Here is a 24,596-nt window from a genome sequence, read left to right as displayed (position 1 = left end):
AGCTGCTCTCAAAGATTAGGCAATTGAGTTCCATAATGACAATTTGATAGACTAGAGAATGCAATTCTAAGTACAAAGGATGGAAACTGAACATGAGCAAAGCTACCATAATCATGAAAAAATCGGCGTGGCTACATTCATACGTGTGAAACAAATTGATACGTCTGTGTTTTGCGTACGGTGATTTGTGTTGATTCTAACTATGATCAATTAAAAGTGCGTAACAAAGAATAATGTTATTACAAGGTTCCTTAATCGCTGATGATAGGAACGGTTCTCACGGTCTTTTTCTTGGAGTTACAAAAAGAAAGAAGATGATCCTCGTCAATTGTACCAAAACCTGATAGCTTTATGCCGTACATAGCCAACCTCTTAACATCGCGTGGGATTGGGGACTGCCAGAGGCCATCCCACCAAGCAGGAGGAAGAAACGGCGTAAGGGCACACTGATTGGGCTGTCCACGGCAGCTCAGAGGGCCAGCAAAACGGTTCCAAACGTGGCCCCATCCGATTTGATTCCCCAAGCCTCCTGCCAGCAAGTTACTCTGGAAGCTGCTCAGGAAGGAAAAGTTCAAGCCACCGGATCCATCCCCTGTAAAAGGTTTTAAAAAGATCAAAAATCGAAGATTCATCGAAAAGCAATATATATTGGCATTAAATGAACTGGAAGAATTAGTTGGCACGAAATCTAGAGAATGCTAATTGAGGTAATGAATTCTACCGCAAGCGCAGGGCGATTCAAGTTATTGAATAGAGTAAGAGGCGCTCTTCTTCGTCTAAACAAGAAGTTTACCTATAGCTCATAAAAGCTCAGAACTCTAGGGTAGATGAACTCCACGATTACAAGAAGTTTACAATTGGCATGTGGCATAAAACGCGGAATATATGCAATTTATATAATGAAATGACGGAAAAGCTTAGGGTACCCATATTGTTTGCTGCAGCGAGTGCAGCAATAAGCTGCGCATAGGTGGTCCCAACACGCCGGTGAGCGCCAGAAACAACCACATGTTTCGCACGCGATGCTAGAAAGAAGTCCACAAACGCGACCCACCTGGGAGCTGGTCCCCAGTCCTTGGACCGAAATTCTAAACTGTGCAACTTATCCGCACTGAGGGATATGTTTCCTCTGAAAACTTTATGATCAAAGTGCAGTATCTGGCAAGCAATGGACTAAAATCAGATGAACCTTGCATAGATTGTAAGTTGTTTAATATATATGCACGCTTTTTCTCTCTGGACTGTCTCTCTCTGTGATTGTCAGACCGTCTCTTAAAAGCTTCACTCATAATGGCACCATTTCACCTAAAAGAAAACACTATAATTGAATGTACATGAACCAAAGGGACGCACAGTTGACTGCTTTATTAATTGAACAAATTTGCCGATGCCTATCTAATAAATCTCCCAATATATCACCCGTGCTGAGGTGTGAATAGTAGAATGATATAAGCAAAGAGCCATAATTGTTGCTATGGTAACCAGTTCCAGGGCACCACCCCCACCAGGCCACCAAAAAAAAAGGGGGGAAGGATAGTGCATTTTGTTTCTGCGTCAATGGAGTTGATTTTGAAAGCATATATGCGAAAAACCAAAAGATTGTATCAGAAGAAGGCAAAATCCATTAATCACAAAAGTGCTTGAGTAAAGTTCATTACCTCAGCAAATTCACTTGTTTTTGAAATAATGCCTTTTACGAATGTGGGGGTATCTGATACGATAACAACTCTGGGTTTTGACAGTTGCAGATTGCTTGTGGCTTTTCTGATGCAGTTAATTGCTGCCTGCGCAGCCCTCGGCGACCTGATATAAGAGAAATACAATAAAGAGCAACATTAGTTAATCTTATTAGTTACCCTTACAATTCTACAAATACAGGGTAACTTTACAACCATTTATGATCCCTCATTTATTTTGACAATATATTGTGCTAAGGGAGAAGCAGATTAACATTAAATTCTGAGGGAAACCTGAACTGCTAAATAATCATATCAAAGCAATTACTCCATAACAGAGAATACATAGATAAATATATCAGACAGCACTGGCGCGTAAACTTTACTCACATATGATAGAGATAATGGTGAAGTGGGAGCAGCAGATCATATTTCCCAACATATAAATATGTATTTACTTTACACAATTGGTACTCATATACGACAATTTTATGGTTCTACGAATTACTGGCAATATCACCTCATAAATCATTGGGTGTTCCTATGGGTTCACTCTTTAACAGAAAAGCATAATTCTCTTGAATCAGGAGAAGTTCATAGTTTGCTACTACATTTATCACAAAAAATGGGGTTGCAGTACCTATTATTCATCATTCTCATATGCAGTGAAATATCAGGGTCCTCACTATTACGAAGAACCCAATTGACTGCATCGTCTACTTCTTGAGAAGGAGATATCAAAATTCTCATAAGCTCGCCATAAACATTGGGTCTAAGATGGAGCGATTCTGGGTGTCCAAAAAGAGTGGAGGCAGCATTCCTCATGTCTGAGTGTTTGTTCTTCAGAAAAAATTGAGCAGCCACAGCATCAGTTGTATTTTGTAGCCTGTGATATGAAGCTTAATTACATGGTGACCGACTGATGAAAGGAATTTGGCACGAAAATTCTTCATTTACAGCTCTAAAGAGTAACTGATATCTAATAAGTAACAAGATTTTTCCATCCTTTACCATACGATAGGCTGCTTCCATTCCTTCCAATTGCTACAGAGGACATCTGTCTTCAATGGCTTCACAAAGTCATCAATCCTCATGACCAGTTGCCTCCCGTACTTCTTTCTACAGCCATTATGTCTCCAGAGATGCTTCACTTCTTTTAGTGTGAAGGCCACATCAGAGTAGGAGATATAATCACCGAAAGGAAATTTACCCCTGCAACAAATGCAACAAAACAATTATCATATATCTAATTCTAATGTCAATGATATCTCCACCAATAACAAAGTCTCTGGTGCCATATGCCACAAAACCCAAAAAAAGAGATTTTGGCATTCTTAGTAGCATGCTACTAGTAAACTTAACGGAATCACATTTTCAGTGCCCACAAGATGTGATTAAACATATTCAATCCTACAAGAATCAGTTGAGTGAACACAGAGCTCGAGAAATTATGTGCTTAGATCATAAGGAAACTCAAAGACTTCAAACAGAAAGGATTGAGAAAGAACCAATATGCCTGGTTTGCCCAATGATCAGCGACCGGTTCAACATCACACTCAGCGCTGCCCCTGTCAACACCTTGTACATCTCATTACCGAATCCTGCCTCCGAGGCCTTTCCCAGGACGAATCCCCGTTTGCAGAATTGCTCGGGCGGAAGACCCCTCACTCTAGCAGCACCTGAATCACAGCACATAGCGTATAAACTTTCAGCTGCTTATCGAGCTCAATCCGGAAAACATGATAAAGATATAACATTTGATCCATGAACATCAACCACACGAGCTATGGAAACAAAAACCATAAACCATAAACCATAAACTCTCGTTTGCTACTAGACAGCACATGAATCTATCGAGGAATCACCGAAATGGATAATTCAATTTATACTCAGCAATTCGGCATATAGAGACGGCGAAGAGGTGCGCGGCGTTCACCATTCAAATCGAAGTGAGCTCGGATTAGCTCCCTAACTCGGAGGCTCTCCGTGAAGAACCCGTCCCTGAACACCTCCCCCATCTCCTCGACCGTCGCGCAAGACTTCCGCCGCTCGCCACCTCCACTATCCACCTCCTCGCCGCCGCTGCTCTGGGAGCTCGCGTCCTTCAATAGGAGGTCCGGGTGGACGGCTTCGGCGATTTCCGGCGAAGGATCGAGGGATCTCACAGCGAGCGTGAAGATTCCGATTCCCGCGCAGATGGCGCATCCTATTAGAAGTACTGAGGCCACCGACGCTCGTCTCCGCCTGGGCCCGCCGAGGCGCATTGTCCTGTGCCTCGCCGGTTGTGTAGCTCCGGAGGAGATTTGAGATCGTCAATGCAGGATTAGGAATGGCGACATTGGATCTGAGCTCGTGAAGGTGAAGCTCATGTGAGTCTCCATAGCGATTCTTTGTCGTTGCTGTTATCCCTTTGGCGAAGAAGGACAAAATTGACAATTTGGTCCCTGAAATATACACCTCACGACAAGTTCGTCCCGAAAATAAATTATGTGTACTAATTGGTCTAGATGTTGCAAACGTTAGGATAAATTGATCCTTCCGTTTGAAAACATGAGAGGTTCCTGACGGAACCATCCTGTAGAAGGCGTTAATGTGCATTGTTCATCGTCCTGAAGTTTCTAACCTTCCTCCCGCCCAAATTGCCCCCAATTACTTCTTCCCCAAAATTCGATCAAACCCTAATTGAGCTACAAATCTTCAAATTCTGGACAACGCCTCAAATTCAATCAAGCCTTCCTTCTGCAATTGAGAGTGTCGCCCGTGAGGATCCAAGAGTCCACCCATACGCTTCGCCAGTGTCGAGATCGTCGATGAGATCATCGCCCTCGAAAAGGAGTGGCGCCAGCGTAAGGACCTCCTCTGATTTCGAACCCCATTTTCGCCTGTAATTGCGATATCAGTTTGTCAGTCTCGTTCATTTCGTGTTTGGATCGTTGGAGCTCATTTCAGGCCAGTTTGAGCTCAAGCACCTTCGCAAGGAGTTCAACAAGATCAACAAGCAAGTGGTTCAGCTCAGAACCTGCGCAAGAAGTTTTTAGGACTGAGAGGTCACTCTTTGCAAAGAAGAAGGTTGGGGGAGAGCTCAAGTGTTGGAGGATGCAGGGGGATGTAAACTCGGAAACGGATGCTTTGTTTGGTTTGTTAGCGTAATTTTAAAATCACACTTTAACTTAATTATACTCACAATAAAAACAAAATAATTCATACAAAGTCAAAGGGTGGGTCCCATTTATACCACTTTTTTTTCAAATAACTCATACAAAGTCAAATGGTGGATCTCGTACATAACAATTTATACAACTCTTTTTCAAAATTAAAATCTGATTTTAAAATATTACTTACAAATCAAACGCAGCATGAATATATATGCCCCTGGCAATATTCCGGAAGTCCCCAAGAAAAGTTGCTGGAGAAAAATCTTATCCATGTCCCGCAAGGAGAGTGAGGGTACGGAAATTTAGATCTCCAGCTACCCGGCAGACAGGTCGGTCCGCCTCGATCACTCTGAAGAGGATGAAGGATGTAATGCCAGATATATCGAGTTTCTTTAGCGGGAAGAAAATCGAAAATCAAGTACAATAAAGATTTCACACGGAGCAATTCTATTCAAGGATGGAAACGAAGCTGCTGGATAATGCGAATTCTTTTTTATAATGTATGAATTGCCGATTTTCACCTGTAAATCGCCATTGCGGCTAATCAAGAACTTTTGTGCAGAAATGAGACTGTCCGGATTGTCCTTATTATCCTATGAAAGCCTCCTGCATTTTCAGTTTGGTGATTCAATTCTGTTCGAGGTTAGACAGGCTATAGATGGATATATTGTTCTCACTTGCATTCGTTCTCTATTGTACACGAGTGCACAACACTGGACAAAGTAACCAAATAATAATAGTAGAAAGCTCAAAGAGAGCAACACGACAGCGTATAATATGATTGTCGAAAGAATAGACCAGAAGAGTATCTCATCTCATTTTGTGACAAAGTGTTCTGTTATGCATTAGTTGCATCGCATGCCGATGTATGAACATAAACAAGTTGGTTGTGTCTCCCTAATCTTCTGCACCAACCAAATTCTGCGGTCTTACTCGAACAAACTTCCAATACAAAATTCATTTTGCTTGCTGCCATTCTCCCCTTCTCCCCGTCCCCTTTTAAGTTGTTAGTCATGTAACGATCAGCGAAGCATCGAGTTCCATTTATGCGGGGTTGGATCATCGCTTCCTCAAAAGTAAAAATATGTTTGCCAGGATTCTTTTCACTAATTCCATGCATGGCCTTGCTATTGCATTTGCAATTTGCATCGACTCCCGCCATTAAACTATTGAATTGTCTGCTCTGTCAGTCGGCGAGATTGTAATTTTATTGTATTCAACTGGAAAGTTTATGCATATGAAGTTGATTTACATGCATTTGCTTATAAACATGAGCTAAACTAAAAGCAACTGGAACAGAAAATGTCGAGAAAGTATATATGCTGATGCAACCGATCGGTTTCTGACTTCTGAGAGTTAGGTGTAAACAAAATATCCATTCGCATCCCAAAAATTACCTTGCCCAACTTTGCAGTACATAATCAACTAACTAATTTATATTGGGTGTCACATGCTCGGGACATAGACTGATAAACTAACAAAAGAGGAAGCTTTGCTAGATGCACAACATCTTCACCAACACTAGCTACTCCGAGATTCGTTTCTCCTCCGTCGCCTCGAGCGCGAAGCGTATGGGTGGACTCCCGGATCCTCACGGGCGACACTCTCAATTGCAGAAGGAAGGCTTGATCGAATTTGAGGCGTTGTCCAGAATTTGAAGATTTATAGCTCAATTAGGGTTTGATCGAATTTTGGGGGAAGAAGGAATTGGGGACAATTCGGGTGTGAGGAAGGTTAGAAACTTCAGGGACGATGAACAGTGCACACTAACGCCTTCTACAAGATGGTTCCGTCAAGGACCTCTCGTGTTTTCAAACGGAAGGATCAATTTGTCCTAATGTTTGCAACATCCGGACCAATTAGTACACATAATTTATTTTTGGGACGAACTTGCCATGAGGTGTATATTTCAGGGATCAAATTGTCAATTTTGTTGGCGAAGAAGTATGTGAAGTGAGCACGGCGGTCTAAGTCGAACAATCATTTAAAAAAAAATGGAGAAATCAATTCCCTCGTGTTTTGCTCGGTTTTATAGTTGAGTTTTGATTTTAATATGTTTGTAATAATTGTATTATTAAATTATGAAAAAAGTGTAAAAAAGTAACTAATAGTTGAAAGAAAGTAATAATCGTGTTATTGAATTGTGAAAAAAGTAATGAATAGTTGAGAGAATTTAGTATTAAAATTGAATTAAATAATTAAAAAATTGAATAAAAAGAGAAAAGTAATAATTATATTGTTGAATTTAAGATAAGTAGAATAGAGTTAAAAAATGATTGTAAAACCAAACAAATCACATCCGCCTAATTATGATTATGATGATAATTTGATTGCTATATGTCTGTATTCCTATAACAATGTATGTAATGTACATTGTTTTTTGACCAAAAAAAATGTACATTGTTTGTATGTAGTTGAATCGGAGTGCATTCGACGCGAATCAACTCTCGCAATCAAAATGGAATCCATGGATCGAGATTTAGATCTATATCCAATCTATATGCTTGATGAATCATATCCAATAGCATCAAACGGGACAAATTCCTCAAATCAGTTTAGAACGAGGTGCAAATGTTAATTTAGTAGATCTATATCCCATCCGTATGCTTGATAAATCATATCCAATAGCATCAAATTGGACAAATTCCTCGAATCATATTAGGACGCGGTGCATATGTTAACTTAGTGATTTTTTTTCCGGTTACATAATATAGTGAATTTCATTTTATGCAAACTATAAGCTTGCACTTGAACTTGCCAAGTGATTATTAGAATACAAAAATTTTAAATATATCTTGCCACATATGCAAAAATAGTAAAATATAATGTCAATCAAATTTTAACAAATTTATCATTTTTTCAATGAAATTATCATATTTCACTCCTAATAATTTAACAATACAGAGTCATTTTGAACTTCATTTCCTTTACAAAATTCATAGATCCATCCATACATGCTTGCGTCCTAATTGGAATTGAGACATCTCTCGATTATGCGATGAATATTAATTCTAAAATAAATTGTATCGCGAAAGCGAAAATACATAAACACGACGCCATCATCAATGTGGATCCATCAGATTTTGCGTTAAGTAATAGTTAAGCATCGAATTTGTACAGTGATAATGATGCCATATGCACAGTGGAGTCGTAGTTGCTGAAACTTATTACCATGTAGGCGATAATCTTACGTATAGTATCCCCACGAGTGTCATCGTCGCATGCTTGCCCCGTATAAGGGTGCTCGGTTTCAATTTGATTCGGTTTTTTTGCTCTAACCAAAACCAAATCATAAACTAGGTTTTCTTTTTTAAAGAATATAAAAACGTATTCATATTCAGATCATTTTAAAAAATAAAATAAAATCATAAAATTCAGTTTTTTCTGTTCGGTTTACCACGTAATCAAATTTATTTTTGATCACATTGCCCAGCCAATTCGATAAATGCTAATTTCATTTAAAAAAAAATCAACCAACCAGAGAATACCAAATTATAAATTTTATAGCCCATCCATTCCAATAGCAAGAAAGTTGTAAAGTCAACAAACATCATGCAGTTGCAGCCTAAAAATAATACAGAAATTTCGGAAAAAATAAAATCAAAATCAAACCATAATTTCGATTTTTTGCTTATTCGAATTAGTTTCAATTTTATTATTCAATTTTTCGGTCATCCAGATAGTTTTTAGTGGTCTTAGCCCAACATCCTCATTAGTAACCACTTCACCTAAAATGGCCAAAGAAGTTCCAATAAATCTCTTCATATTATATTCTACAGTAATATAATATTATCATTTAAACGAAAAGTTGAAGTTATAACCACATTTTATTTTAATTAACTATTTGTCTATTAATCTATCTTATTATCTCCTCTTCTTATAAATTAGGCCAAGTAAAAATAAAAAATAAAAACCGACCTTTCCACTAAATCCAACAAAAAAATTGCCCCCCAATCCCTCATTGTCTCTTGAAAAGGGATTATTTTAATGATGAAAGTGCGTATGGAGTCCATTCAAATCATATTTAACTGTATAATTCAAATCATTGAACATGCGAACAAAAATTACGATATATGAGAACTAAATGATATCGGATGAATTAAAAGTACTTGAAAAAATAGATACATTTTTTAAAATGCAACTGTAAAACATTTAAGATATAAAATAGACTCATCCATTCATAAAACTATAATAATCTATTAACATATTGTAGAATTTTTTGCTGTGTTGATAGAGTTATGGGGAATTTTTAAAATATAAATATTCTGTGACAAAATGTAGAAGGATTTAATATGAAAAAGAAGAAAAATAAAGTAAGAAAACTTTTGAAAAGACAAAAAGAATTAAACAAACCAATAAAATTTTGTCACGTGTTAAGCAAATGAGAGTTTCCCTGCGAAATTCTTACTTAGTTTAAGTACTAGATTAATTCACACATGCGATGCACGAGTCTAAAAATCTAGGACAATAATTTTTAATTCACATTTGTTTCTATTGGAGGCAATCCGAACTACATGCATAACTCGCATATAAAAAAATTTAAAATTAAATACGTGTCAAAAGATTATATTTTTCGGTATCCTCGTTATATATTTACATAGTCAAGGAATAATAGGGAAGGGATAAATAAAATTTAAAAAAAAAACACCTTCAATTAAGTTAGATGAAGGGGACGTTGTAAAGGGGAATGGAGATAGAGTGTGGATTAGGAGATAGCGGATAGTTATAATTATGAAATTTATCATTTCAGCATCAATTTTATGATTATTATTAATCGAATTATATGCAATATGGATAATTTAGGAAAATAATTTTTCCACCGAAGGGCCTTCTCTCTTTATAATAGTACAGATTAATGCTACATTATTAAGAATTACACCAACTTATATCCAGAAAATATGTGTATAAATTCAAGGACATAGTTAATTCTAATAAAATTTTAAGTAATCATTGAGGATCTAAACACTTATTAACACATTGAATTCAATAAATATATATATGATAAAGAAAAAGATAATACTATGTAAAAGAATTAGTTATATAGAAAATTAGGAAGTTTAGAGAATTAGAAATAAAAAAACAATACAAACATAATTAGAAACATTAATATCTATTTTTTATAAGTAATACATGGCCCTAAAAAAGTATGCAAAAAATTGTTTTGTGAAAAATTCATTTTAGTGGAAAAAGTACTAAAATCTTAAAATGTATTCAAGTATTCGTATTAATGAAAGTATTATTGATATATTGATACAAATATAAATTATAAAAATGTAAAATATGAGGATATGTTCTTTTTAAAGGTCCTACAATTTAATCTACATTTTTTATTGGACATATGCCCAATTACCTAATAATTTGAAATTTTTATTTCTATTTTTGAAAAAGAGAGAGAGAATGAATTCAAAAAGAAAAAAAGAGAAGGGAATATTAAAATAATCTATTATAAAACTCTCATGCTGTGACACATGACTAAATGAGTATTGGGCAACTCTCCTTTAATTTAATAATATAGATACGGGGATAGATATTAGATATCGATTAACTTTTGCATATAAAATTACGATCTATAAGTAAGACTGAGGCTATAAAATTACAATGTATAAGTAACGACTAATTAAAGTAACGGAAAACCACGAGTAGAACATGCATGAGTCTATAGTAATTGTGTAGTACACGTGTGTGGTGTAGTAATTACCGACTCGCTCACTCTAATATGGTCAATATTTAAAATGACAAAGTTAATAACACGCAAACTTATAAACTATCAAACCAATATATTTGCACTATCTATTGTATCAATATTCTAGTTTGCACTCAAGTGCGAGAGCAATCGCGGTTCGCGCTTGAGAGCTAGTGTTTATTAATTAGTATATTAATCAAGCTGCACAAAATATAACCAGAGTATTAGTTCAACAAATCTTGCTCGTTATATACAAAAATATATAATGACATTTTTGGTACATTAATGTGTAATTAATCGTGAATCAAAATGTTAGGAAATTGAATTGAGAGGGAATCAAATTAAATGTGGATGAATTTTTCTTTGTTTAGCTGGAGAAAATTGCAAAACTAAAAATTAAATCGAATGACAGAAATGCCTTGGCCTTATAAAAATTATAATAATATTAAAAAAATAATGTTTGAAAAGAAGAAGATGAACACACTCCCCGATTCGTGAGCTCTAGCGAACAAGTGGCTCACGAGCCACTAGCTCGAGGTTCATAAGTTGATTGTCTTCGAGGAATTGTAGTCGAGATCTTTCTCGTAGAGACCACCAAGGTGGTAACCCAGTTGGTAACGGACTTTGTCATCCAAAGGGGAGGTCAATGGGTCGAAATTTGACTTAAACATGAAAGCGTTTGCGTTAGTAGACCATTGTTCTCTATTCTATGAGAGCTGTTCTGGTCTACTGTACGCTTTGGTGGGGTCATGGTGACTTAGGTGGGCTATGTCTCACTGAGCTCTTTACCCATTCGGGCAAATGAAACATTTCATGGCGGCTGTGGAGCCCCTGTAGTCTCTAGAGGGGGATTGCTACGTTGGTCTCCCCCTCCCGGCCTTTTATTCAACAAAAAAAAGAAGAATGAGAGATCTTTGTCGTAGAGGCCAATCCAGCCACCTTGAGGTTGAATCTGGCTTCACAACCTTAATTCTGGTCTAATATGATGTTCATTGTTGATAGAGGAGGAGGCTCGCAGGAGGCGGCGGCGACGACAAAAGGGTGGCACAATTTGAAAATACGATGAACGAGTTAGGTTAAAATAGTAATTTGAGTGCTTATTAGTTATTACGTATGAGTCATCCTCATCACCTACGGAATAGTGAAACAAGACCACTCTGGCCAAAGAAAAATAAAAAATCCATTCATCTTTTATTACAACATTTTATAAGCCCGATTAGTAATTAGTGCCCGATTAGTAATTAGTATTACGATTATAAATGAGAATAAACAACATAATAAGCATTACATACCTGATTGATCCAAGAGATTCAATGTTTCTATCATCAAAAGGGGTGATATAATGCACTCAACTAATTTACTAAAAATTTAAGTAAAGTTATATCGAAATCATTGCAATTTACAAGTATTGTAAATAAAAACTATTTGGAAACTATGCATTTTACTCCAAATATAAGTGATTTACAAACAATCTTATGTTGCATTTGATAACGGAACGGAGTTTGATTTAATTTGATTTCATGGGATAAAGACAAAAGTAGTGAAAAATTTATAATTAAAATCGAAGAAGAATATTGAAAAGTAATGATTGTATTGTTCGATTTAGGGAAAAGTAATGAAAGGTTTGTATAATTTAGGATTAAAAAAATAATTGTAATAATAGATAATAAAAAGTATGTGAAATAAATTATTATTAAATTAAGGAAAATGATAAAAAAGTAATAATTGTGTTGTTGTTTGGTCCTAATATCGAATTGAGGGAAAAGTAAACTGAAGTGAAGTTAAATTTGATTTGATTTTGTTTCCAAATGGACCATTAGTAGTTTATTCAAATTAATGTTTTAAAATACGTGTAACTTATTCGAAAGATGTGTAATTCACTTAAGATTGAATTATTTTTATTTTACAACAATTTTATTATTCTACTTGCATGCACAGTGCATTAACTTTTAAAATATTGCATCTCAGACCTTCCCAATTGATCGATATCGACTTCCCATTGCACTCAACCAGACACAGCCATCCCTCTAGGCTCTCACGAATCTTAAACCGACATGGATCAAATGCACCACCATAAACCATCTCATAATTTGCGCGACGACCTAAAGTAAACGGACACATGGTGGGTGGTAGACCGACCCGGGCCGGCCACGACCGGTGAAGTCTGACGGCGGAGGCCGATCGAGTCGACATTGGTGAGCCAACCGCGTGCCACGTGGACAGCCATTGCACCATTGGCATGCCGCCACAAGGTCCACGCGCCTCGGCATCCGCGTGCGTTCACGGCCGATGCCACGCTCTCCCTCCTCGTGTGTCACGACGCGTTAAACTCTCCCGCTTAAATTTTCCGGTCAAAGTAAAAAACAAAAGAGGCAATGCTTATCTCCACCCGAACCACGGCATTTCACTAAAATGAGCCAATGAAAGTCCAGATTTTTTACGTGGCATTTTCTGATTGGTTGATAGAGACAGTGAAGGGTAGACATGGAGCAGCCGAATGTAGCCGCAGTTTCCATGGGAATTTACTGACAAAGTGCCCGTTATATTTACGGCCAAGATTCGCAGCCTGAAATTTTCTTTTATCCTTTTTCTCTTACATCCTATCCAAAAAAGATAATAAAAAAACAAAAATGGAAATGTAATTAACACATCCAGCGAAAAAGATAAAAAAATATTCACGATATATGATGCAGTTAGTAAATTGTATATGTAGTGTTACAATTCGAAACCAAAATCTTCTAGTGGCAAAGCTGAGTCGGAATTCAAGTCAAAATTAGCCTATACTAATAAGTCGCCGCAAATTATTATTTCCATAAAAAAGAAAAAAAAAGAAGAAAACAAAAAATATTCACGATATATGATGCAGTTAACAAATTGTATATGTAGTGTTAGAATTCGAAACCAAAATCTTCTAGTGGCAAAGCTGTATCGGAATTCAAGTCAAAATTAGCCTCTACTATTAAGTCGCCGCAAATTATTATTTCCATCATAGGAAAAAAAAAAAAAAAGAAGAAGAAAACAAAAGCTTAATAAGAAGGGCGTAGTGGGATTGCACAATAACACAGCATCGAAACAGTGGCGTCTCTTCCATTCAGTCAGAGAGAAAGATCCGAGCGTCCTTCTAGGGTTTCCATCTCCGATTTTGACTTGAACTCCTCGTGGATTCTCCCCGTCTCAGCTCCCGGCTCGTCCGCCTTTCTCCATTCTCCCGCTGCTCGTCTTCATCGGAAGGTACGGCTTCTTCACTGCCGCCTCTCACGATTCGCTCCGGTAACGGCGTCGAAATGAGCTCCGGCGGGTTTGTATTTGCTTCTGTGAGTTGTTGAGCTGCTCCGGTGTTTAGTTGTTGAGAAAGGAATGGAGAAATTGCTGCAGCTGTGCAGAATTTAGTGACTGGTTTGACGTTGCTGTGGTGATTATTCCAATTCGTGGCGCTGCCGCTGTTGTTTGTCGATTTTTCTTATTCTGCACCAGTGGTGTTTATAGGTGGATTGCTGATTTCTGTTCTGCGTGATTGTTGACGTGTCGGGGTATTGCCGCGGCCTCGTGAAATTCTATTGGCGTTCCAGGGGATTAAGCCAGTCCTAGGTGTTTAATTTGGTGGAGGAAGGGAAAATGCCAGAGGAGGACCTCATAGAGCTCAAGTTCCGGTTGTATGATGGATCGGATATTGGTCCTTTCCAGTACTCGCCTACATCAACTATTGGCATGGTGAAGGAGAGAATCGTGGCTGAATGGCCTAAAGGTGAGCCTTATTTTCAGTATGTCATGAACCATGTAAATTGCTATTTGTAGTTCTTGTGTCACCACTGATTGTGTTGCATGGAAATTTTGCTAATAAGAAAAATCGAAAGGCTAGACTTGCTAGAAAATGATCACTTAATCTGATTTAGCAGGTCAGCATTCGGGATATTTTGTCCATCTACTTTTCCTTTAAACATTTAAAGTAGGTCCATCTAATACATGGATGGAGATGTGGTACATGTATATTTATCTAAAAATTTATTGATATTGAGTCATTTTCACAGATGCATGCTTCATCACCAGTTGACCACTCAAGTCCAGTAGTAGATGAAATTTGGTGGCCAGTGGGCTACCAAATTGAGCATGCTTCATCTCTGTTGTCCGCATTTTTTATTATTTGTTGCTTTTCCTGTTTCTTTTTTGCTATTTGGGGAAGGAGAAGAAGGCAATGCAGAGCTTGCTTTTGGCAACCTTTTTGCCGAATGTTGTCACCTAAAGCGATGTTTCGGTATCAATATTATGCTCATGCTTGATGTATACCGTGAGTTGCATTTGCTATAGTCTATTAGATCCACAATCTGTTCTTATGCTCCAAAATGTGGCTTTCTTTTAATGTAAAATGTTAAAAATTCAAATCTATATCCAGGGTATTGTGGCGCATGATGCTTTTCTTTTGTAGGGCTTACAAGTCAGGACAAATTTTTTCAATAAGTTTTTTCTGTGGACCTCCTTCTCTGTTTGGTTTGAGTGTTCCATCTTTCGTTGTTTGCATCCAAGTAACAGAGCACTGGGAAAATAACATTGAAAAAGCTTATGATGTGTCATGGTTCTATCAAGGTTAATAGGTCCTTATCAGTGGAAGGGAGGTAGCTAAATGGGAAAGAATTTTGTAGTTGATATGTTGCGATACAGAAAAGACAGACTAAGTAAGGAAGAGCTGGGGAGAAAGTTCTTCCTCAACCAAAGATGATGATATAATATAAACACGGTGGTCATGCAATGGGATGCTTTTAATACTTAAGCAAGATGAGAGACAAAAAAACTTATCATTTATTGTTGATAGCAAAATGCTCTGAGAGAAGTATATTGTCTACAAAAAGCTGTACATAATTGAAAAGCATGATCAACGTGAAGAAAGAGAGTTTTTTTGGATTCTAGTGAGTGCTATAATATATATATTCTTCACAACTAGGTCTCAAACTGCAAATGAAATATAAAGTTGGCAAATTCTTTATTTGCAATTTTACGTAAAATTTTCATCTTACTTCTTAAGTTTATCAGTTTTACTTTAACTGATATCATCGCCGATTTGATATGGATTGCTTTCTTCTCACTGACTAGCTATATTGCAGAATGAATTGTTTTTTTGGCTTGTCACTTGTATTACTACTTTAGAATAAATTCTTCTTTGCTGTGGTTTCCTCGTGTCCTTGTGAAATCTTATTCTGAAGTTCGGTTTGATACATTTAATCAGCCTCAATAAATATAAGAAATATTTTGTCTTGTTGCACAAGCTGGAATGAGTTTTCCTTAATTTTTTTCTACGTCTGTGTGTGCCAAATTACCTATATTTTGTTGGAGACACGTGGGATTGGCCTTCTTTTTGTTGCTTGCAACTACTTAATTTGATTTGGTTTCTTCTACCTAGTTGCGATACTTTTGAAAGTGGTGTGTCATTATATGGCTTGAATTTTGTGGAAGACTAGAAGTAGCATCTCTCCTCTTTTTTTTTTTTTTTTGCTTTTCTCCCCCCCCAACAAAAAAAATCTCCTTTTGCTTGAAAGACTAGAAGAGGAACCCTAAATTTTAACATCAACAGTATCATGCCTCCACTTTCTTTAGATTCCCCCTAGCAGGGCAGGTTGATAATGACCACTTTTTCTCTTTCTCTTTTTAGAATTGCATTTCTTCCTGACTTGGTCCTTGGGAACAAAAGAACTGCTCTATCACTTTTGTTGGTCATTCTCCGTGTTCTTAACTGCTTTATCAACTTCTGTTGATCCTTCTCCATGTTCTTTAATAGTTCAGGTCAATTCTAAGCATTCTTTTTTTTATAGATTTTCTGATTCACCAGCATGTTCATTGATATGCTCTCAAATAACAGTATGCGAGTGAAGTCGAAACTCATTCTATATGGCAAATATATACTTGTTTTGAGACCTTGCCCTGTGAATTTTGGCCAATATATATGTCTTTGTCTTAATCTTAATCTTTTCATGCATGTCTCTTTTCATATATCTGACCTGGCAATTCTACGTCCTTAATGTGTTAGATAAGAAAATTGCACCGAAGTCCGCAAATGACATCAAACTGATAAATGCTGGCAAAATTTTGGAAAACAGCAAGACCGTTGGACAATGTAGGATACCCTTTGGAGAGCTTCCAAAAGCAGTGATCACCATGCATGTGGTTGTGCAGCAGTCAGTAGCAAAAACAAAGACTGGTAATTTTTTTCCCTGAAGTGGTTAACCTGTGAGGATATATGGAATAGTCCGGTATCAATATCTGTGTTAGAGTTTGGGGATTCATGTTATAATTCATGCCTTCTGCTATAGGTATTTCTAACATTAGGAGGTGAAAAGAAAAGTCACTAGTAAAGCTCGAATTAGCATTTTTCAATAGCAATTCCTGGTCATCTACCATGTGTATTCATCACGAATTTTTTAACATGATAAGGATTAACCTTTCGTTCTTCGAGGAGTTGTGGAGTTCAAGAATGTGGACTTGTTTCTTTGCTGGTAGTCATTTGGGCGATCAAATTACTGACAGTTTTTTCCCTTGAGCAGAGAAGAAGGTGGACGAGGTTCCGAGGAAACAAATGTGCCAATGCACCATAATGTAAGAAATGTGCTTGCAAAAATCATACTATAGGTACGTGCTGCTGGGATAGCGATCTCCAAGGAAGTTGAAACCATTTGATTAGAGTTGGCCATCCTCACCTGTTATATGATTCGTTCGAGGGGCTTTGTTTGTTGTATCAACAGGCACTGACACTGAGCTGCGCTGCTATATGATTGGTGTCCCTTCTCCTCTTAGTTTTTTTATTGTCGTCTTCTCCTCCTCTCCTCTCCCTCTCTGTTTGTAACACAAGGATTGGTCTTGGCCGATACGAGTCCCAAGTTCAAAGCGGTAAAAGGGTTTAGAAAGAAGAAAAGAATTTGTGTAAAGGTTCTGCTATTGTGAATCTGTTGTGGGGACATGATTGCGGGATGAATTCTGTGCTGAAGTGGTTTGAGTTGATCAATCAATGCATGTATGTAGCATAGGCAAACTTCTCCTGTATGACGGCGCTTCTCTCTCGCCTCTCCTTCATAGTATCATTAGTTTAAATTGCTATTTGATTCCTCGATAGCAAGTGTTGGACTCTTGAATGTAAAGCGTGTGTGTCTGACTCTTTTGAGTATCGACTTTCTTTCTGCTAATCTCTGCATCGTGATCATTTCAGCAATTCCCAGCTCTGTTCTTTTCAAAGTGCATGTGGTTATAATGAGGAGTCTTGGCCCTTGCAGAAGTTGGGACATCCGAATTGCCTCAATTTTGTCAGGTCGTGCAGCCCCTCACTTCGCATGATCAGAGCATTTAATTTCGGAATCCATCTCTTTTAGGGCACTTCTCCATCCATAGCAACTTTTTCTCCCTTTTAGGGAAGTGGAATATAGACCATTTTTATTTTTGGTGGTCCTCTCCAATGCTCTAAGGGCCACTGGCACTGGAACTGCTACCTCTCCTCTCATTAAGAAATGTGCATCCCGAAGAAAGTGGGCTAGCCAGGTACATGGAAGAAGTCTACAGTACTTAGTCTCGTGCCGGGTCAGTGGGTACGTGTGTACGGATAACTTCTCCTTCATTTTTCTGTTTTCCGTTGCCACTTTTGTGAATTAATGGACTGACCTTAAACGTTTTCAATCTCATGTCCATTCTCGACTCGAAACAAAGATGCATCTTGGTTTATGCATTACTCGAGCAGGAAAGCGAGCACAGCTTCGTCGTGTCATCAACTCGAGATTGGGATGGATCAAAGATTTGCAACGAAATACGTAAGGACATCACACGCACCTCAATTTCTTCATTAATGAAATGAGACGGACTCGTAATTCAGGACACTTAACATTTGAACCCAAAAAAAGAAAAAAGAAAAAAAGAAAGAATCATTAATATGGATATTCAACAGACAAAATATCAAACACAACTCCTGTCTTGTTTTCTTTTTAAATCTGCAACATTAATTCTTCGAATATCTCCATGGCCGGTGCTGGTAGCCCGAGAAGCACATTGATGCTCTTCCTCTCTTTCCCGTGCGAGAGAAACAGAATGACCTCCTTCTCGGGCAGAGCCACAGGGCCTGACACCACTGGCTGGCCCCAACCGAAATCAGCGCCATGAAACGAGAGCCTGGACCAGGTCGTGATCAACAGCGTGCTTGCCAGGGAAGGTCGGGCCCGTGTCACCTCAAAGTAGTCAATTGCTGATCTCATGTACCCATCAGTAACCATCTTGATAGCTGCACGGACAAGCCCGATAGCGTGTGAGAGCGGGCCCTCGAGGAGTTCCCCAGCCAGGCAGATGGAGTTGGTAAGCATGATCCCATTCCCGAAGTACCCTCTAGGAAGAGGAGGCTCAAACTTGGCCCGCCCATCCACGGCGAATAGGAGCTTCGCCCTGTGCTCTGGGGGGAAATTGAGGGCCTTTGTTCGGGCCTGCCAGACGAAGCCGGATAGGGCCTCGAAGGTTGTGCACTTTCCCAGAACCCCGTCTTCAGTGGCTTTAGCTTTCAGCCTCTCCAGCTTATCGGGGTCGAAGCAGAAGGACCGATACAGGGTCTCCCCTTCCCCTTGGAAGAGGCCACAGCTGGCATCAGACTTGTAATCATCGATTTCGGTGAATTCCTGGTGGAGATTCTCGATCTTGGGCGGGTCCCTGGACCTAAGGATAGTACGGTCCAGGAACGGCATGGTCGTCATGGGCATGCCACGGGCTGTTTTGCCCCACGAGTTCACAAACTCCATCGCCCCTATCCCATCAAACATGCAGTGATTCATACACAATCCAAGCACGAATCCACCGCACTTGAACTTGGTAACCTGACAATAAATTAAATAAATTTACAGCTAAAACCTCATGTCCAAACCAATTCGAAAGGCATATTAGTTGACGGTGATAGTTACCTGAGCAACTAGAGGGGGAACCTCCAGTATGTTCTTGGCTCCGGGGACATCATAGACTAGCTTCCCGAGTGTCTCAGGTTCGGGTTTTGTGATGTCCCCGATGTCTTCCAGTACAGAGTCTGCCTCGGCCTCGACGAAGATCGCCCCTTCGCCGGTGCAGTCCACCATGAGCTTCCCCTCTGGGCTAATGGTGAGGCGCCCAGCGAGCGGGTAGTAGTGGATGAGGACCCGCTCGAGGGCATTCCTGATGACTTCTACTGGGTCCCGCCGGTTTTCATTGCCATCCTTATCAGCACTGAAGCAGTAGATAGTCCGGATTATGACCGCGAGGTTCTGGTCAAGGTTCGAAAGGAAGTAGAGGCCCTTCTTTGTGTCCTCTGCTGGAGAAACGAGCACCGGCTCTCTGATATGCTTCACGGTGAATCCAGGATGAAACTTTCCGTTGGGCTTGGAATTCTCCATCGAGGCACAATCTTCAGGACTCGGAACCTGTGGGACAAGACACAGGAATATATAGCAGCTTCCTAAGTTCACATAATGTTCGACTCCATTCTTAAAATTCCTTCCATGGATTCGGGTTTGATTCCGGGAGTTTCCAAGGTTTATAGTAACATTTCCTGAAAACAGTTTTCTGAGTCTTAAATTTGGCAAATTTACATGGAACTGTATGGTATGAGAATGCCTATTTTCAAGCAGTGTCAAGTTGTCAACTATCACGAGAATTCGAGAGATTGACCATTTGGACCGGCTGAAAATGAATTCCTGTGGGATGCCTCTGAGCTTCTGTGATCCCGAGATTTTCTGATGACCCGAAAAGCCGTCAAATTATGAACAACAGCAACGAGTGTCGTCAAGCATGGAACTGCTGTGAGAACCTCAGCCCCAGCTCTCAGTGGAGGATCGCACCCCAGACACCTATATATATATGTACACAGACACACACACACAGACACACAAAAAATAAACATAAGTTCATGTCTGTAAAATGAAATATTTAACGTCTGCTGTGAAAATGACAGCCATGAGATGAGGGACCCGGTCGGAGTTGGTTCACAATACGTAATAATGCCTGCCCTTAAACAACCGATGCCTGCTTTTTAACAACCCAAAGAGATGGATTGCAGAACCAGACGCATTTTCTGGGCACCTAATTGATTTGTTTTTGACACTTTAATCGCACTAAAAGGAATAGTTTGGAACCTATATGAAACGGTGCTTGATATATCCAACGAATGGATCCATGATAAGGAGGGATCCATTTATTGATCGCGCGATCAAGACCAACTTGCTACTATTGGAAATATACATTTTAGTTTCTCGTTTTTATTCCGGTTTGGGAAGGGATGCGATAGTATATGGTGACTGCTGGCCAAGAAAGAACGATGAGTGACTTGGTCCATCGTTATGCAGTTGGGAGTTGTTTACTGATAATTGGGACCCATTGTACCATTTCTTATTCTATGTGCTTGTTAGGACTCGTTTGGTGGAGTTGGCATCCCAAACTTTTGCGTATCGTAAGTAGGATTGATTTTCCTCCATTATAACCGAAATAGGAATTTCCTTTATATATGTGTGTTGTGTGTGTACCCTTCAAGCCACCACCCAAACCCGGTTTTCGTCCCGAACATGTACCCGTGTTTGAAAGACATTTATCTCGGGACTTCAGAATCTTCCGAGCTGAGTTCAACTCAAATGACATGTAGCTCCGACTGTAATATCGAATAGCTTCAGCTTGATCGTTAGACACGATAGAGTTGCATGAAAGTAAGGAATGGACTTTGATGTGGTCGCTTACCATCTACATAGAAGAGTTGCTTTCGGTAACTCTTATTTGGTATAATCAATAGAAATTCAAAGTTTTTTTTTGCATCAAATTTAGAAGAAGTCAAAAGACGTGTGGTGATAACCCCAAGAGATTTGGCCTGGTGGTTAAGGTGCGCCTAAATTTGCACCTGATCCCGGGTTCGAATCTCCTTGGGGCCACCGGAGCACTTTTAGCGTGATTACCCGCTCTGTGCGCTGCCGGGAGTTTACAGAGCCCCAGGGATTAGTCGAGCGAAGCTTGGAGACCCCGGGTTAACAAATAAATAAAAAAAGATGTGTGGTGATCATATAATCATTAATCTTTTTTTAGGGTAAATAATTTTTTTGATTATAAAGGAGGTTCAATGCCAAGTATAATGAAAGAGAATTTATAAATAACTAATAAAAAGGTATGTATAGTTTCACTATGTATCGAACCTACAATCTCTAGTTTAACAGGTGAGGGGTGCGCTACTGCAAATATTCAAAAGCTAAAAAAAAAGGAGTGGACCTTGATTTGGTCACTTGCCATCCATAGAATAGAAGAGTTACTTTTTGTGTCTTTTCTTTGGTATACTAAATAGAAATATTAAGGTTTCTTGCATCAGTGGCAAAAAAAAACAAAGTTTTCTTGCATCACATTTTGAATAAGTGAAGTGACATGGGGTGATTATATAATCGTTGAATTTTTGAAGACAAAGTAGTTAGGGAGAAGTTAAAAATATTTAAAAGATAAAAAAGGTTTGGACTTTGATTTAGTCGCTTGCCATCCCTAGGAGGGTTCGGTAACTTTCATTTAGTATAACAAATAGACAGATAGATTACTATTAACCAAGAAATATAGTTTGATCGAGTTCGTGGTGTTTTAGGTTTTAAATCCAATCCTTTGCTCTCACGGTCGGTCCATGCAAGCCATCTAAATTGGGTCTAGCGAGTCTCGAGTTTAGGTTTGTCGCGTTGGCGATCAATTTTTCAACAATGAAGTTTAACATAGCCTACTCAGCCAAAAAAAAAAAGGTTTTAATATATACCCTACCAATAAAAATAATTATCAAGTGAAAAGAGAAAATGAAAAACTAATTGCAGGGAAAAACTCTTCACGAGTGGCCCATTAGGACTTAAAGGCAGTCCAGCCCAACGAAGGCATGAGGGGCCCAATACATTTGGGCTAGGCCCATTTTAGACTATCGGGACGCCGTCGTCCTCCTTCTGCCTACGTACACATATAAGGCTGCACGCTAGGGTTTCCGCCATTGCTGCAGCAGGCAACTCCACCGAGTCCGAGCTGAAGCCGAACCTTCCGAACATTTTGCGCTGCTCCAATGGTGAGTCTCTCTTACCTCTATCTCCGTCAGTCGATTGTGTAGCTTTAGCTGCGAGTGGTTTGATTCTGATATGCTTTTCCATTTTTTGGTTTGAAGGCTCCCAAGAGAGGTGTAAAAGCTCCCGCTGCAGCTAAGAAGAAGCAGGTACCGCCGCCGCTGTTTTCTCGTACCCTCATGCTTTTGGTCGTTTTAGGATTCGTCTGGTCGAAGTGCTTGTCACTTGCTTTGCTACTTCAAGCTTTGATTGGACTATGATTGAATGCCATATGCTTAATTTTAAGTTTGCTCGTTTTAGATGGGGCTTTGTGCAGATGTTGGATTTCGATGTTGCGATGTGGAAATGTGGGATTTTGTCATTATTTTGCGGATGTTTGGGATCCTGTAATTGCTTTTTACCATATGGTTTCTAAATGCGCTTGGTATTGGGCTTGTGTTTAGGAGAAGGTGACGAATCCTTTGTTTGAGAAGAGGCCGAAGCAGTTTGGCATTGGAGGAGCCCTGCCTCCGAAGAGGGACTTGACCAGATTCGTCAAGTTCCCGAAGACTGTACAGATTCAGAGGAAGAGGAGGATCCTCAAGCAAAGGTTGAAGGTTCCCCCGACTTTGAACCAGTTCACAAAGACCCTTGACAAGAATTTGGGTACGTTGTCCCACAGCTGCTTCATATTGTACATCATGTTTTGATGGTTACATGCTCTACTTATTTTCCGTCTTCACTTTAATGTCTTCTGGAATAGATTTAATTGGAGCCCAAAACATGACATCCACTGCTCTCTACACTATCATTCATCACTTGAAGCTATTAGAAGTTCTGATGGGAAACCTATTGTTGTTATTTAAGGCGCCAGTAGTTGTCGGGATTGAGCTTTTCTGTTTATGTTTGGTCTTGGGGTCATTACATCAGTTTGTCCCTTTAGTACTTCATAAAGTTCAGCTCTTTTTTTTTTTCCTTGTTGATTCACTGTGCAGCGACCAACCTGTTCAAGATGCTCCTCAAGTACAGGCCTGAGGACAAAGCAGCCAAGAAGGAACGGCTCATGGCTAAGGCCAAGGCTGAGGCAGAAGGGAAATCAACAGGACTTGACGCTAAGAAGCCGATTGTTGTGAAATATGGTCTTAACCATGTCACCTACCTTATTGAGCAGGTCTGTCTTATCTTATCTTTCATGTGTATGTGTTTGTTAGTGATCTTATTTTTCTTGTTTCTCTCTTACCGCTGACAAAGTAATCCCCTTGCAGAACAAGGCACAATTGGTAGTCATCGCTCATGATGTGGATCCGATCGAATTGGTCGTCTGGCTTCCTGCCCTGTGCAGGAAAATGGAAATCCCTTACTGCATCGTGAAGGGAAAAGCACGTCTTGGAACAGTAATAATACTTTCACTTCTCTCCATCCGTAATCTGAAGAAGCAACTGTGTTGGTTTTACTCGCTTGGTCCATTCACTTTTGCCTACTGGTTTACAGATCGTCCACAAGAAAACTGCCTCAGTTCTCTGCTTGACGACAGTGAAGAACGAAGACAAGATGGAATTCAGCAGGATCCTTGAGGCCATCAAGGTAAACTCAGCATCCATAGATTATTCCTTGCTCCAGTCAATATAGGTTATTGTTGGTCCATCAAAATTTATAATCTACATGTTCTTTTCTCACCACTAGGCGAACTTCAACGACAAGTACGACGAGTACAGGAAGAAGTGGGGCGGCGGAATCATGGGTTCGAAATCGCAGGCGAAGACCAAGGCTAAGGAGAAGGTTCTTGCCAAGGAAGCTGCCCAGAGGATGAGCTAGGCCTCCTTGTCTCCCATATAGTACCCACCTCGTTTTTATTTAGAAATCTCCAAGGCTGAGTTTTGTTTTTTGTTTTCAGAGATGATTTTATTTGAAATTATTCCAGAAATTTTGTTCATTTTTGACAATTTTAAGCATTGCGTGACATCATTCTGTGAACCTACGATTGCCTTTCATCTGTGACATCATCTTTTGAACTTGAAATCCTTGTGTTGAGGATCTAAGGATTAGGATTTGAATGAATCGATCATTTCCC

The 24,596-nt window shown here is 39.2% G+C and overlaps 4 protein-coding genes across 10 annotated transcripts; 2 read left to right on the top strand and 2 right to left on the bottom strand.

Moving 5' to 3' along the window:
- Positions 1-83: 83 nt before the first annotated feature.
- On the bottom strand, positions 84-4,061 carry LOC116197329. Of its 2 annotated transcripts, XM_031527438.1 has the most exons (7): positions 3,613-4,059; positions 3,193-3,355; positions 2,688-2,888; positions 2,317-2,562; positions 1,659-1,803; positions 927-1,158; positions 84-592 (listed from the first exon to the last, which is right to left on the bottom strand). In XM_031527438.1, exons 1-7 carry the CDS (start codon positions 3,938-3,940, stop codon positions 252-254), a joined length of 1,656 nt encoding a protein of 551 aa, XP_031383298.1. In that variant the 5' UTR covers positions 3,941-4,059; the 3' UTR covers positions 84-251. The 2 variants fall into 2 exon arrangements, with proteins under 2 accessions (XP_031383298.1, XP_031383299.1); XM_031527439.1 differs by lacking the exons at positions 84-592; positions 927-1,158 and adding an exon at positions 1,172-1,305 and having other exon boundaries at positions 3,613-4,061.
- Positions 4,062-13,555: 9,494 nt separating this feature from the next.
- Positions 13,556-17,680, top strand: LOC116195735 (membrane-anchored ubiquitin-fold protein 4-like). Of its 6 annotated transcripts, none has more exons than XM_031525062.1 (5): positions 13,556-13,745; positions 14,084-14,259; positions 16,531-16,701; positions 17,045-17,129; positions 17,243-17,680. In XM_031525062.1, exons 2-4 carry the CDS (start codon positions 14,130-14,132, stop codon positions 17,098-17,100), a joined length of 357 nt encoding a protein of 118 aa, XP_031380922.1. In that variant the 5' UTR covers positions 13,556-13,745; positions 14,084-14,129; the 3' UTR covers positions 17,101-17,129; positions 17,243-17,680. The 6 variants fall into 6 exon arrangements, with proteins under 6 accessions (XP_031380922.1, XP_031380920.1, XP_031380921.1 ...); XM_031525061.1 differs by having other exon boundaries at positions 13,557-13,745; positions 14,001-14,259; XM_031525060.1 differs by having other exon boundaries at positions 13,556-13,926; positions 17,045-17,680.
- A 600-nt stretch (positions 17,681-18,280) lies between these two features.
- On the bottom strand, positions 18,281-20,346 carry LOC116195734 (omega-hydroxypalmitate O-feruloyl transferase-like). Its single transcript, XM_031525056.1, has 3 exons — positions 20,160-20,346; positions 19,424-19,912; positions 18,281-19,339 (listed from the first exon to the last, which is right to left on the bottom strand). The coding sequence occupies exons 1-3, from the start codon at positions 20,160-20,162 to the stop codon at positions 18,467-18,469; spliced, it is 1,365 nt and encodes a 454-aa protein (XP_031380916.1). The 5' UTR covers positions 20,163-20,346; the 3' UTR covers positions 18,281-18,466.
- Positions 20,347-22,409: 2,063 nt separating this feature from the next.
- LOC116196197 (60S ribosomal protein L7a-1-like) lies at positions 22,410-24,544 on the top strand. Its single transcript, XM_031525800.1, has 7 exons — positions 22,410-22,551; positions 22,648-22,695; positions 22,990-23,191; positions 23,521-23,696; positions 23,791-23,919; positions 24,017-24,109; positions 24,209-24,544. The coding sequence occupies exons 1-7, from the start codon at positions 22,549-22,551 to the stop codon at positions 24,338-24,340; spliced, it is 783 nt and encodes a 260-aa protein (XP_031381660.1). The 5' UTR covers positions 22,410-22,548; the 3' UTR covers positions 24,341-24,544.
- Positions 24,545-24,596: the final 52 nt, after the last annotated feature.

Source organism: Punica granatum, chromosome 2 (assembly GCF_007655135.1).
Source record: "Punica granatum isolate Tunisia-2019 chromosome 2, ASM765513v2, whole genome shotgun sequence".
In the NCBI taxonomy this organism is placed as follows: domain Eukaryota; kingdom Viridiplantae; phylum Streptophyta; class Magnoliopsida; order Myrtales; family Lythraceae; genus Punica; species Punica granatum.
This window is presented reverse-complemented; position numbering and strand designations above follow the sequence as displayed.

Coding starts and splice junctions, on each gene's coding strand:
- LOC116195734 (XM_031525056.1), bottom strand. Junction 19,340..19,423: donor TTCCCCCTCTAGTTGCTCAG/GTAACTATCACC, acceptor ATTTATTGTCAG/GTTACCAAGTTCAAGTGCGG.
- LOC116195735 (XM_031525062.1), top strand. CDS start 14,130: ATGCCAGAGGAGGACCTCATAGAGCTCAAGTTCCGGTTGTATGATGGA. Junction 14,260..16,530: donor CGTGGCTGAATGGCCTAAAG/GTGAGCCTTATT, acceptor TTAATGTGTTAG/ATAAGAAAATTGCACCGAAG. Junction 16,702..17,044: donor AGTAGCAAAAACAAAGACTG/GTAATTTTTTTC, acceptor TCCCTTGAGCAG/AGAAGAAGGTGGACGAGGTT.
- LOC116196197 (XM_031525800.1), top strand. Junction 22,696..22,989: donor CTGCAGCTAAGAAGAAGCAG/GTACCGCCGCCG, acceptor GCTTGTGTTTAG/GAGAAGGTGACGAATCCTTT. Junction 24,110..24,208: donor GGATCCTTGAGGCCATCAAG/GTAAACTCAGCA, acceptor TCTCACCACTAG/GCGAACTTCAACGACAAGTA.
- LOC116197329 (XM_031527438.1), bottom strand. CDS start 3,940: ATGCGCCTCGGCGGGCCCAGGCGGAGACGAGCGTCGGTGGCCTCAGTA. Junction 3,356..3,612: donor AGCTCACTTCGATTTGAATG/GTGAACGCCGCG, acceptor GCTGTGATTCAG/GTGCTGCTAGAGTGAGGGGT. Junction 2,563..2,687: donor TGGAAGCAGCCTATCGTATG/GTAAAGGATGGA, acceptor TTCATATCACAG/GCTACAAAATACAACTGATG.